At 38.1% G+C, this 13,508-nt stretch overlaps 1 protein-coding gene across 1 annotated transcript; it reads right to left on the reverse strand.

Annotated features, from left to right (window-relative positions):
* Positions 1-531: 531 nt before the first annotated feature.
* LOC124722768 lies at positions 532-2,295 on the reverse strand. Its single transcript, XM_047247904.1, has one exon. The coding sequence runs from the start codon at positions 2,293-2,295 to the stop codon at positions 532-534; it is 1,764 nt and encodes a 587-aa protein (XP_047103860.1).
* Positions 2,296-13,508: the final 11,213 nt, after the last annotated feature.

Here is a 13,508-nt window from a genome sequence, read left to right on the forward strand (position 1 = left end):
ACCTGTTTAACAGTTGTATGTGTGTTACTCACCTAGCTGGATAAAAAATAAATATATACTACAAGTTGATGATTGTAACTTACTCTGTTTTAATTTAGGGATGGGTGACAAATACATAGTCATCAACAGGTATTACACTGAGCCTGAATCACAGTCATCACTGCCCAGCTCGGATTGGGAGCGGAGTGACCTAGCAATGCTACCATTCTACGCTGGTGGCAAAAGCAGCATCAGTTCCTGGCAGTGCATAATATCCCACACGTCAGCAGAACTGCCATACCAGAGGCTGGTGAAAAAGTAAGGAAGATTGATGTTTGACATCCTGTCAACAGTGAAGTCATCAGAAACAGAGCACAAGCTGTGGCACTTTCAAGGACAGAGAAGAAAATCTGCCTTGGCCTTTCAAAGGAACCATCCCAGCATTTGCCTTAAGTGATTTAGGGAAATAATAAAAAACCTAAATCTGGATGGCAGGACACCGAAGAGAACCAACATGTTCCACAATACGAGACTAACATGCTAGCTAATGTGCTATAAATCTTCATCCAGAAGTGTTCTCAGGATGTTGTTGGTTTCTTCTGCATTAGGAACTGCCATGGATATGCGTTTTGAGGAACTTGTCTTCTTTGTTGAAAACAGCCTCCTCTGGGGCAAAAGTTTCCTCTTGAGACTTCTTTGTGGGCTAATGAAAGAGATACCACTACTGGTGCGAACAGCACCTACATTAACCTTCAACGAAGTCACCATTTTGTTAGCCAGCTGAACTTCAGTAGCTGACATACCAGAAACAATTTCTGAAAACCTAGAAATAATTTTTCTCTTCTCTTCTGCCAATGCTTCTGGGGTGCAGGAATTAGCATTTCCACTTACTTGCTTCAAAATCACTTCTTTCTCATTAATGCAAGACATATCTCCAACATCTGTAGCTACTGCATCTTGTAATTCAGAAATTTCAAAAGGATTTTGTTCTGTACTGTCTAGTTGGCAAACATTATGTATATGCTTGCACATATTTAACTTAATGCTATAATCAATACACGTGCAGGAATACCTATGAATGCACACTTTACAGTCAGTGCACACTAATTTACAGTTACAGAAGATATTATTTTCTTCTACAAGGTAAACTTCATGTGATTTTGTGGCTGGTACTTCCCAACCTCTGCCTACCTTCCTAATTGAGTCCTTATTCATCAGAATGCTGCATTTGTGTTTACGGCGAATGTTTTTCATTTTACTTGTTAGCTTCCCTTTCACGTTGACAATGAGCCTGTCAAACAGCTTTGCTGTTACAAGCGACATCAAAGCGGATATACCTTTGTCCAAACGTTTTACCTGCTTTGCATTAGCATGTATATATTTCAATGTCTTATGCATGCTCTCCAGGTGCATGTTTGTGTTGAGCCCGGATCGGATCCTATGACAATATGCCCAACACTTCACATTTTTTTCATAATACGTCTTGAAATAGTGACCAAATTCTGAAGTCTCTGAATCGCTGTTGAGTTTCTGCAATGCTTTTACCAACGATTCTTGAAACACAACAACATCTCTTACCTGCATTAATGATTTGACAATTTTGTACACCTCGTTTCTCTTGTCCAAACTTCTAATTTTGCTCTTAATATTGGCCCTCCAGGCTCTATCGACGTGCCAGGTACAGAAAAGTCTCATTTCAGGATGTCCCATTGTTTTGTTCCAAGCGATACTATACGATTCTGCCAGGTCCATCATGAATACTTTTGGGGAAATCTGTCCAACCTGAGACTTAACACAATTGAAAAATATACTCAAAACATGTGAGTAATTCCTGTTAGATATGAGAAAAGCACATGGAAATCCTTGCCTCATATCATCCAGTACAAGTAATGTTGTAACTTCAAAATCATAGCCATTTAGGCCATGAGTTCCATCGACACAAACACAGTCACTTCCATATTTAGTTAATATTTCGCCTTGTGCGTTGTTCATTATAATTAATACAAAGTCTTCACTTTTCAGTTCAGGGTACAGATCATTAATTGTTTCTTGAGGCTTATAGAACAATACACATGGATTGTCACTTTGCTGCACTTCTTGCACCCAAGCTTCAACACTGATCGCATCATTTGAATGTCTAACTGACTTTGAAGACAGGTTATACGCAGCTGCAATATTATGCAAATCCTGCATCATTGTAAGATGCACTCTCTCCAAATTAGAACTCTGCACCGTTTCTTGAATTTTTTGGAGGACAGTAGGTAATGGGATTCCTGCAGCAATGTCTTCAGCTATCTTCATCCGTTCTTTTTCCATCAGGTTGAGATGACTTAGGTTCAGATCGTGACCAACGTGAGTGGACACAATAGTAACGTGGCATTTTCCTTCTTTGTATTGGACTTTAATCTCTGCAGGGCACTTGCCATTAATTTTGTTGCTTCCTGTCAATTTCAGATGTCTTCTCCCATCACCTTTGGAGGTAAACTGACCTGAGCGATGGCAAACGTAATAACACGTGGGGCCGTCATCGTAAAATTTAGTGCCACAGCTTTTAATGAATTTGGAATGTGTAGCACATTCCATTTCTTCTTTCCATTTTAAAAGTTCTTCTTCACTGGAGAATTCCAGGGCTTCTGGTTTCACACATAATCCGTGTGCAGACTGGAAATGATCGATCCAGCACTTTTTTGAATCGGTTTCAAATGCACACATTGTACACTTAAACCCTTGCTGTTGTGGTTGGCCATGAATATTTTGTTGGTGACGTTTTAAACTACCTTTACAAGTAAAATCCTTGTCGCATATGTAGCATTGGTATGTACACGAAGGTTCCTTATCTGTAACAGGAGGCATCATTTTGTTCAGCTTCTGGGGATGGGCTGTGGACATATGCCTCTTCAGAGTCTTGCGGTAACTGTACTCATTGCTGCAAACTTCACATTTAAAAGAATTCATTATTAAACACTATTACAACATACAGCTACAAGTGGTAAAAACAGCCACAATGTACAGTATCTCTTTAAATCAACAAAATGGTTCAAATGGCTCTGTGCACTATGGGACTTAACTTCTGAGCTCATCAGTCCCCTACACTTAGAACTACTTAAACCTAACTAACCTAAGGACATCAGACACATCCATGCCTGAGGCTGGATTCGAACCAACGACCGTAGCTGTCATGCGGTTCCAGACTGTAGCGCCTAGAACTGCTTGGCCTCTCCGGCCGGCTTAAATCAACAGCTTAGTTCATGGTTCATTACTAGAAATAAGAGTAATCTACAGTAAAGATGCAAATGTATTTACTTTGGTGTTGAAGGTGTTCATTGTTCAAGAACACACCACTTAAATAATTTGTCTTTTCAAAACATGTAACTAGTAATACATTCAATTTAAGGGAAGGTTAAATGGGTAACTGGTGGCTAACTTCCTCAACTCCATTCACAAATTTATTTGTAGAACTAACTGATGTACCAAGTCTACCAAATAACACAAATTGTTAGGAAAATTTTACCTCTGTACATGTTCGAATGAGTAATATATTCTGCGTAAGTAAGTGTGGACTCTGATTTTCTGTTTGATGGTGCATGTCTACAAAAGGTTAAGAATGTTTTGTACTCCAGTATATTGTGGATGTACATATTGTCTTTAAAGTTTGTTATTACTTCTTAAATGATGATATGTTTAGGACGTATTAATTTACTTCATGTCCATGAAAACCACTTCACATAGAATCTGTGGATGATGTGTTAGCATATTTATTCTTTTGTAAATAGATGTATCATGTATGTTCTCACTGTGAGCTTGTATGAATGTATGTTTCTGTGTAAATGAAAAATATTATGTCATCTCTCAGTTCTCACATTTTGATCAGTGTAATTTGGCAATCTCATTCTAGATTTGCTATGTTATTGGTGCCCAGCATTTTTGTTTGATTGTGTAATGTCCATATAAGGACATATCATCATTTACTACATTTTGGCACACTGTAGGATATAGTTTAATGTATAAACTATTTTATTTTTTATTTGTGTCTGTTACTTTTTTTTTAAATGACCTTTGGGAGTTATTTGTCCTTTTATATAATTAGACTCATGAGTATTGTCTTCATTGCTTAAGTCTCAGAGTATTTTTGGAAAATGGGAAGTGAGCCAGTAATGATATTTGGCTCCCTCAATAAACAGTAATCATAATTTAATTGGAGTTCTGAGTTATTTGAAAACATTCAAGAAAGATTATTATTTTGGGTGAAGCTGGAACACATGCTTCTGTCCCTTTGGAAATGTTCAGAGTTGTTTCACTGTAGTAAGCACGGAAAATCTTTTAATCATTTATAATAGAGTTAACACACCAAAATTATTTCTGACTGTTGAATTTCAGCATTACTGTTGTGCATATCACACTACCAAAGCCAACTGACTGTTTGACCTATCAGATGTCCACTTGTATGTCACTTACACTTTGTTTCCACATTTGTTTGATTCTGATGTATTAAGTTGTTATAAAAATTTTACTGAGGCAATAAAAGTATGTCGTATTAGAATTTGTGTTTTTTTTTTTTATTTCCTTGCTCATTTCACATAGTTCCAAGCTAGTAATTGTGTGGGAGATCTGAAGTGGTGCTGCTGAAACTTCACAGTAATGTAATAGCTTTGTGATTTTGTTCTGCGTAAAAGACACTAGTAGTTGAAGACCCCTTCATTTGGATTAGTATTGTTATTTTGGATGACAAGTAACTTCATAACCATTTCTTACTAGCTGACTTTTTCAGATGATCTTTGTAACAAGTTTGCACTTATGCACCTGAAGTATGGCAAGTGGTCTCATTAGCTAAAGAGAAATGAAAGTGCTACACAAGAGCCTGTTTATATGGTCTAGGTGTGACTGGATGTAATCTGGAATAACAAAAAATTTTATATTCTCAAAATATTTTACTAGCTCAAAAACTTTATTATTTACAAAAATAACCAAACCTTTTACTTTGACATGAACAAGCAATTTTTTGACACTTGGAGCACTATGCAGAAGGCCTTTGAAGAGAAGTGGCAATACTAGTGATATTTGTCTCTGTTAGTTACGATAAATTTTAGATAAATAATGAAATATATAATCATTACAAGTTACAATATGCAATACACATAGGCTTCCCACCCATATTTAAATTCTAGGGAAGTGCTTTTGTTGTGTTACAATAAACTTACAACACATGTGAAAGTTAGAGTTTTGAACCAACATAAATTTAAAACCAAGCTAACTACATAACTCAGTAATCACCATTTAAAGTTATGGATCTGTAAAAGACTACGTTAATCCAGAGTTACTATGTAGGCTACATATCAGAGAAAGAATAAATTTCTTTTGTATGTACCTACTTGTGCATTTACTGGTATCAACAATTCATTAATACCTTGACTGCAGCTGTTCCAAAAGTGGCAGCTTCTATGAGAGCAAATACTGACAACATACTTCACTTCCAGAAGATCATTTTATATCAGATGGGTTGGAACTGTGTATTTGGTCAATTGCCTGACAAATGTAATGAACACATTCATTAATGGTTCACTTGATGAAAACAACACAAAAGGTAAACATTTTCAACGAAAATATCTGATTTCTTTCACACTTGCTGCATTCAATGATCATGGTTAGTGATGAAAAACTAACAATCTGTAGAAGTATATGGCAACTCTGTGGAAATTTACAAGTTTGGAAACAAATTAACACATCTCAATATAAATGACTATAATTATTATTCTAACACATGTGCAGCAATGGAAATCCTATTACTGAAAAATAAATTTGCATGGTTTTATACATGGATTCACTTACTCCACTTACCCATCACTGTCCCCCTCCCTACTACAGATTTTTATTGGCTAAGAATAAAGATGGCCACGGGTGTGGTGCACCTCTGTTAATTTCAATTTGTTCTTCTGTGGTTTCCTTTAATTGAATAACATGCGGGAGTGTATGATATCTTTCACTTCCATTTTCATCAGTAAAATAAATAGCTGGCCAGTGTGGGTGAGCAGTTCTAGGCCCTTCAGTCTGGAACCGCAGACCTCTACGGTCACAGGTTCAAATCCTGCCTCGGGCATGGATGTGTGTGATGTCCTTAGGTTAGTAAGGTTTAAGTAGTTCTAAGTTATGTGGGACTGATAACCTAAGATGTTAAGCCCAATAATGATCAGAGCCATTTCAACCATTTGAAAATAAATAATTGTCTTTTTTATCAGTTTATTTTCTTAAATGCATAGATGATACAGCAATCCATTCGGGTGGTTTGTAATTCCACAAAAAGTCAAATAAAAAAGCTGAGTTTTGAAATGAAATAGATTTTGTCTTCCTGTGCATCAGTTCAAAAGTCATAATGTACCATTTCTGAAATTATACAATACTTAACACTATAAAGAGGTATAATTTATATTTTTATAGAAAATGGGCAGATGATGATTTACTGAAAATGGATAAAAACCATGACTTTTGGTACACTGCATTTGGTATAAAATGTTACTTTGCTATTTCATTGTTTCAGTAAATCATTTAGAGACCACCAAAAAATTTCATACAATATTTGGAAACACCTTTTTATATTTTAGAAATGATACAATAAAGTAGTTCATTTAATTCATTTACTGCCATAATTTTATATTTAACACTATGGCTGCAGGTTCCCACAACAGAGGCTGATGCTGTGTGCTTGCCAGCATGGTGGTGAAACATCCATCACTGTGCATGCAGCATTCAGAGTGTTTGAAGGAAACATTATTGTGCTCTCCAGACTGATTTAAGTGAGATCATATTGGTCATCAGAATGAGGCAAGGAGTACAGGCTGAAGTAATGAACAAGTCACTGTTTACACAGTTATCAGTCCAATTTCATATGCCACTGTATCTGATTTTCTGCAAGATGATAAGCTAGGTATTCATGCTATTAATCAGAAGAGAGTACTTCATGAAAAAAAACTTATTATCTTAAAGTGATGGAAATATTCTGTGATGGAAACAAATCATCAAGTTTGGCTTCGTGTGAAAGCTAGACAAACTCTCACTACTGACTGCACGTCTTCTGTGCAATGTACAAAGCTAGACAAACTCTCACTACTGACTGCACGTCTTCTGTGCAATGTACAAAGCTAGACAAACTCTCACTACTGACTGCACGTCTTCTGTGCAATGTAGAAATTCCCTAAATAAAAGTTGTAATAACGTAAGTTCCAGTGGTGAAGGTGAAAACCTAAGCTGACCAGGTACAGCTGCACCGGAATAACACCAGGTCTCTCCCAAGCACTCAAGTGCACAGTCTTTGTACCATCAGGAAATGAACAGTAAATGAGATTGTTGTTTGGAAATGGCACAGACTTCCAGTTCATACCTAACAGCAACCAGAGTAATCAAGAAGAAACATTCCTAAATTCTTTCATTGTGTGTTACATTAGTGAAAAATTGTCATTGTTTAGTGTGCAGTGGGTTATTATTAAACCAGATTCTGAATGAGGACATTAGCACTAATTTGTTGGACAACATGCCAGGGAATAACGTGAAAAAAATGTAGTTAAATCGCTTGACAGAAAGGGGAAATAATTTGTATGGCCAAAAGAGGATGATACAATTTGACAAGAACCTATCACAGAATATAGGGAAAGATTAAATTTTTCAGTACCGAAATTAAATCTTTCATATTAAATCTGTTATTTTAATGCTCTTCATTTGGTCATAAACATTAAACTGCACAATTATTTTAACATTTCAAGTATATAATCAAGTCTTTCACAATAAGTTATACTAAACATGTTACATCTGCAACATTTCATATACCGAATTCCACGAGCCCAACACAGAGCCAGTAGTATTATTAAATTCCCTCATTCTATATTAACACTAACTTTTATTTTTTTTAGGAGAAGATGTGTGTGGAGTGCTTGATAAGATCTTGGTTGTATGTTGTTCATATTGAGGTATCTCCACACAAAACTAAGTAGCATATGGATTTTATTTTCATGTTATTCCTTCACTTTCAATTGTACAAATGTTATGTCTGTAAGGATGGAACTGTCCACAGATGTTTTAAAAAATTTATAGTATACAACCTATCTCTCCCTCACACCCTATTATCAGCACTTTGCCAGTGAAATTAATTTAAGTTGTAGAATATACAATGATGCAGGTACTCGTTAACATATAAAAACAAACAATTAACAAACAGAAGTGCTTCTTTATTCATATTGTGGTGAAGTATATATGCACAGTTCAAAAGTTTTTCCAGCACATTAAAAATTGATTTCAAGGCGCAATTGTGAAATTACAATAGATTTACAATAGATTATGCAAACAGACATAATGTTCACTCTTTTAGGAGTGAATGTTAAATTAATATCTTCTTAGGTGTTAAATTTTGCCAGATGGTTAGAAGGCATGTTACAAAAAATGTCCACAATTGGTCTCAGCTGTGCCAGCTACTTCCACAGCAAACATAAGAGAAAACAAGTTAGCAATGAATTCTTTAAATACGAGAACTCAGTATTCACATGAACAGCCTATGAACAAACATTCTTCTATGCGAAAAAAAGCACCCAAAACTAAAAGAATAAATTGCTTGGAGAAAGTGGAACCACAGTATACTTGACACTTCAGTTTCAGAACTCAGACAATATATGTGAAACAAGCACCAATGTTCACTATACTTCCAAAGGGCATCAAAATTACTTTGCACTGCATGAAGGACGTTTTACATATGTGAAACACTGCAGCATGTATTTCCTCCATAGCTACTCCGTGACAAACAAACATATCATCATCATTAGTATTATTTGTAAAAATGGTTTGAATGACATTTACGAAATTAATAAATCTGTTGATTAAAAACAGACAGGGCAGAGAATAACGACAGATTATTTTCCTGAAACGTTTTCAACTGCATATAGGGGGTCTAGTGTAGCAGGGGATACAACCCGTCGGCTTTGGACAATGACGTCACAAGTCGCCAGAGAGCAGTTTATCATTTTCGCTTTTGCTGTTATGTTTCAGTTTCGTTTTTTTACTGATTGCTTAATAAAGTGGATCTGTTTATTCTATCTCGTGAGATTTTTTTTTAAAAAAGCCAAAAAACACTTATCAGCTACTGAAAGGAGCTACACACTAAGAAGAATCGCTTCTCGTTTGGCGACTTGTGACGTCATTGTCCAAAGCCGACGGGTTGTATCCCCTGCTACACTAGTCCCCATATAGGGCACTAATCACACAGAAACAGCCACAATTCTTTATAACCTCGTTTATAATGCGCAGGGATGGCATTGAAAGAATTTACAAGTTAAAATTCACCCATTACCCATACAAATACTAACGAAATATGTCATTTAAGCAAATATCTTACTGCTTTCATTAAGCATATCTACTTTACGGTATTCTTATATTCTTTAATGTTCGTGAGCTACTATGAGGGCCTACATAAACAAAACGACTTTGACTTATATCTGTATAATGATGATTTTAGACAGTAGAGTTATTCGACTGCTTCCGTTGTTTTACTACCGACATAACAGATTCAAGACCATTGTTTTCGCATCGTATGTTTGCTCTGCTGTATCCCTCAAATGAACGTATTATAATAAGTGAGTTAGTTAATGAAAATTTGTCATTATTGCCCTTAAATAACATCACGTTATTTTTTTGTTTTCTCTTGCTGGCGACGCTTTCAATTCTCTATAAATATTTTTATTTCTTTATTAATACACATTCATATTATATTACTATCCAGAAAAACTTAAATTTCTTATCATTACTGAATTTCATCGCAGTCTAACGTGTGTTGGACTGAGACGATAGCAACTTCGCTGTAGCTTCCAGTTCGCGGAACTGGCGGCTGTTTAGGGGAGGGCCTTACACTAGAGATAGGCATGGTGGGGGGTGAATGGACGGGACTTGTTCCGGGTGAAATCCTAGCGCTAAGGGCACGTCTTGGTCACTGCGCGAAGCTTTCGCCAAGGCCATGGCTGCTTGCACTGGGAGACGCCAGTTGGGCCTTCACAGCAGCCACCGTATGCGTCACCTCCAGCGTGCGAGGTACAGCACGTCTCGCCTAGTTATAGCAGTAGTATTAGTGATCCTGTGGCTAGTGGCAGTTCTCTCACCCGCCCTTTTAGTCAAGTAGATCAGGCCGGCGACACCATACCTCAGTTGCAGTACTCGGCGATTGCGGACGCCTTTGAGGAGCGAATATCGATTACTAGGATCGAAAACCCGACAGGGGGTACCGCGATCCTGTTGGATTTTTAAACGCTTGCCGCCCTGTCCTGGAAACCGAGCTCCTCAAGGCAGTCGATAATCCACGTTATCCCGCCATTAAATGCAGTACAGTTCTCTGTATCGAATCATCGCATCCCCCCCCCCCCCCCCAAAGTTCAGTCTGGTGATAGAGAGACCAGCATCCATTATCTTTGGGGACATAATGGCGTGATAACGCGGAGCACATCAATCGCCGAGTGGTTTCGTGAATCCACCTTGAGTGTCATATTTGGCCGGTTTTCCGAGATGGAAGTCAATGGCTCAGCTAAGGCACTCAGCAGAATTCTACACCTGGACATCCATATACATGTCCATGGTCCTTTAAATGGAGGGTCCAGCTATATTACTCTCCCTCAAGATATAGCTAACAAGAGGACGTGCATTAATGTCCAAAATAGAAAAGATCAGGCTTGTTTTGCATGGTCAGTCTTGGCTTGCCAAAGAAACTACAACTACACAGATTGCCCTCATTATCCGGGTACATACGAAGTCAGTGATATTAACACATATTATAACTTTGATGGTATTGAGTTCCCCGTCAAGATCCAGGACATACCTAAATTCGAGGCACAAAATACCGGAATATCGGTACACGTTTATGGCCTGGAGAAGAAAAGCAAGTCAGACGAGCAAGACAAGCATATCGTAGTCGGCCCCCTCCATTTGCCGGTGAGCGAGAGCTGCATGTAAATATGCTTCTCTTTTCTGAAGGTGACAATTATCACTATGTCTGGATCACGGACATGTCCCGACTCCTTTCCTCCCAACTATCAGCTGACCATAATGTAAAACATATTTGTTTAAGGTGCCTCAATTATTTCTCATCTGAACAGTTATTAGCTACGTATCTAGTAGACTGTACCTTCAAGGATGCGGAATGTGTTATCATGCCCACCCAGGAAAACAAATTCATAAAGTTTGGCAATGCTCACCACCAGGAGTGGTGTCCGTTTGTAGTATATGCCGACTTTGAATGCCTCCTCGCTCCTGTGGCCCGCTGTGAAGGCGATCCTATAACCTCACACACTACCTTCACAGAGAAACACGTACCATATGCAGCAGTGTACCAAATTGTATCGTCATATGACTCCAGCCTTAACCGATACAAATCTTACGTCGGGGCCAATCCATCGATTTGGTTGCTCTCTGAGCTTGAAAAATTTTCACAGGAAGTTAATACGCTGTACAGCGGCAACGTTCCCGTGACCAAATCGAAGGAGAATGAAGATTTGTATAATAAGGCCACTGAGTGTCATATTTGTGGGCTGCCGTTAGACAGAAAAGCGGAAACTCCTCATAGTAATCACTGTCATCTTACAGGAAAATTCCGCGGCGCAGCTCACAATGAATGCAATCTGAAGCATCAATTACCTAGGCACATACCAGTTTTCTTCCATAATTTAAGTGGGTGTGACGCTCACTTTCTAGTTGAGCACTTGGCCGATTTCGGTTGGGAGAGAAATCAAGTGAGTGTCCTACCTGAGAGCGTTGAGAAGTATATTTCATTCTCCAAACGAATGACGGCAAGAATTACACTGCACTTCCTCGATACACTACACTTTATGCAGGCACCACTACAGAAACTTGTTGAGACTCTACCTCGTGGGGAAATGCATATCACTCGAGCTGCATTTCCTGACGAGGAAAAGTTTCAACTTGTGACTAGGAAGGGTGTTTTCCCATACGAGTATGTGGACAGTATGGCCAAACCCGACGAAACCAGGTTACCCGACATAACTGCATTCTCTAGCAACCTCACAGGCGACACCATAACGAATACAGAGTATGAGCATGCCGTGAATGTCTGACGGGAATTCAATATTTCTAATTTAGGAGAGTACATTCATTATCGTAATCTCCAGCAATGCCTCAGCTTGGGTATGGAGCTGGTTAAAATCACCCGGGCCATCTCCTTCAAGCAGTCCCCCTGGTTGAAGGAGTATATTGATCTGAATACGAGACAGAGACGTGTGACTTTGAGAAAGATTTTTATAAATTAATGAATAATTCAATTTTCCGTAAAACTATGGAGAATTTGAGGGAACGACGTGAAATTTTTATTAGAACGCAATGGGATGGGCGTTATGGCGTAAGAAAATGCATTGCCAGACCAAATTTTAAATGGGTCACCGTTTTCAATAAGAACTTTTTTGCTGTGGATATGGCTAAAACTGCAGTAGAGTTTACTAAACCTATCAATGTGGGGATGTACATACCAGACCTATCCAAACTCCACATGTACCTATGAGTTCGCGAAAACTCATTTCACAGATCCTAAATAACTTTATATGGATACAGATAGTTTCATCTGTTGGGAGAAGAACTGCGATCCATATGAAGTAATTAGGTACCATGGCAATGAATTCGACACGTCGTCTTATGCGGCCGATAATCCTTATGGTATTGTTCCACAAAACAAGAAAGTTATCAGTCTCATGAAAGCCGAGTCGATGGATTGCCCATTGTGGAGTTTGTAGGTCTTCGGTCAAAAATGTATGCATATCGCACATTGTACGGTCCCACTCAGAGACGGGCTAAGGGGGCACGGCGGATGGCCTCGAGAGCCCTATCTATCGAAGACTATTTGCAGTGCCTACGTGGTGGTGTTCGCGGTGCTGAGCTGCAGCCACCGCATATGGTACGGCAAACGAGTATTCAATTGATAGCGCACGAGGTCTACACTGTGCTGCAGTTTAAAATCGGTCTGTCACGTCATGATGATAAAAGGGTCATCTGTGATGACGACATTGATACTCGCCCGTACTCACACTACTCACTTGTAGCGAGAGAAGGGGTGGGGGACTCTGATTGAGAGGGAGAGAGAAGGAGAGAGAGAAATAGCGAGAGTGTCTGCAGAGTGTGTGCAGAGTAGTAGTATGATCCTTTTATCATAGTGTAAATACTGGTTGAGAGTGTTTTGTAGTTTGTATCAGCTTGCGTGCTTCCGTGTATGTCTGAGTGTGTGAATGTGTGCGAGCCTGTGTTAAGTGTGTCTGCGTGTAAATATAAACATTATTTATTCTACAAAAGAAATAATTTATAAAAAACACCAAAAAATTAAAAAACAGAAAACTAAAATAAAATTATTAAAAAAGTATATATATATATATATATATTACTAGTTAATGTATATATGAGCAAAAAGATAAAATTTTAGACCTACAATTCCACCTTTTATAATGAAGAAGAAGAAAATACAATTTTGTGCAGTTCATATCTGCTTCGATCTGAGTAGTTGTTATAGATTT

This window comes from Schistocerca piceifrons, chromosome X (assembly GCF_021461385.2).
Source record: "Schistocerca piceifrons isolate TAMUIC-IGC-003096 chromosome X, iqSchPice1.1, whole genome shotgun sequence".
Classification (NCBI taxonomy): Eukaryota; Metazoa; Arthropoda; class Insecta; order Orthoptera; family Acrididae; genus Schistocerca; species Schistocerca piceifrons.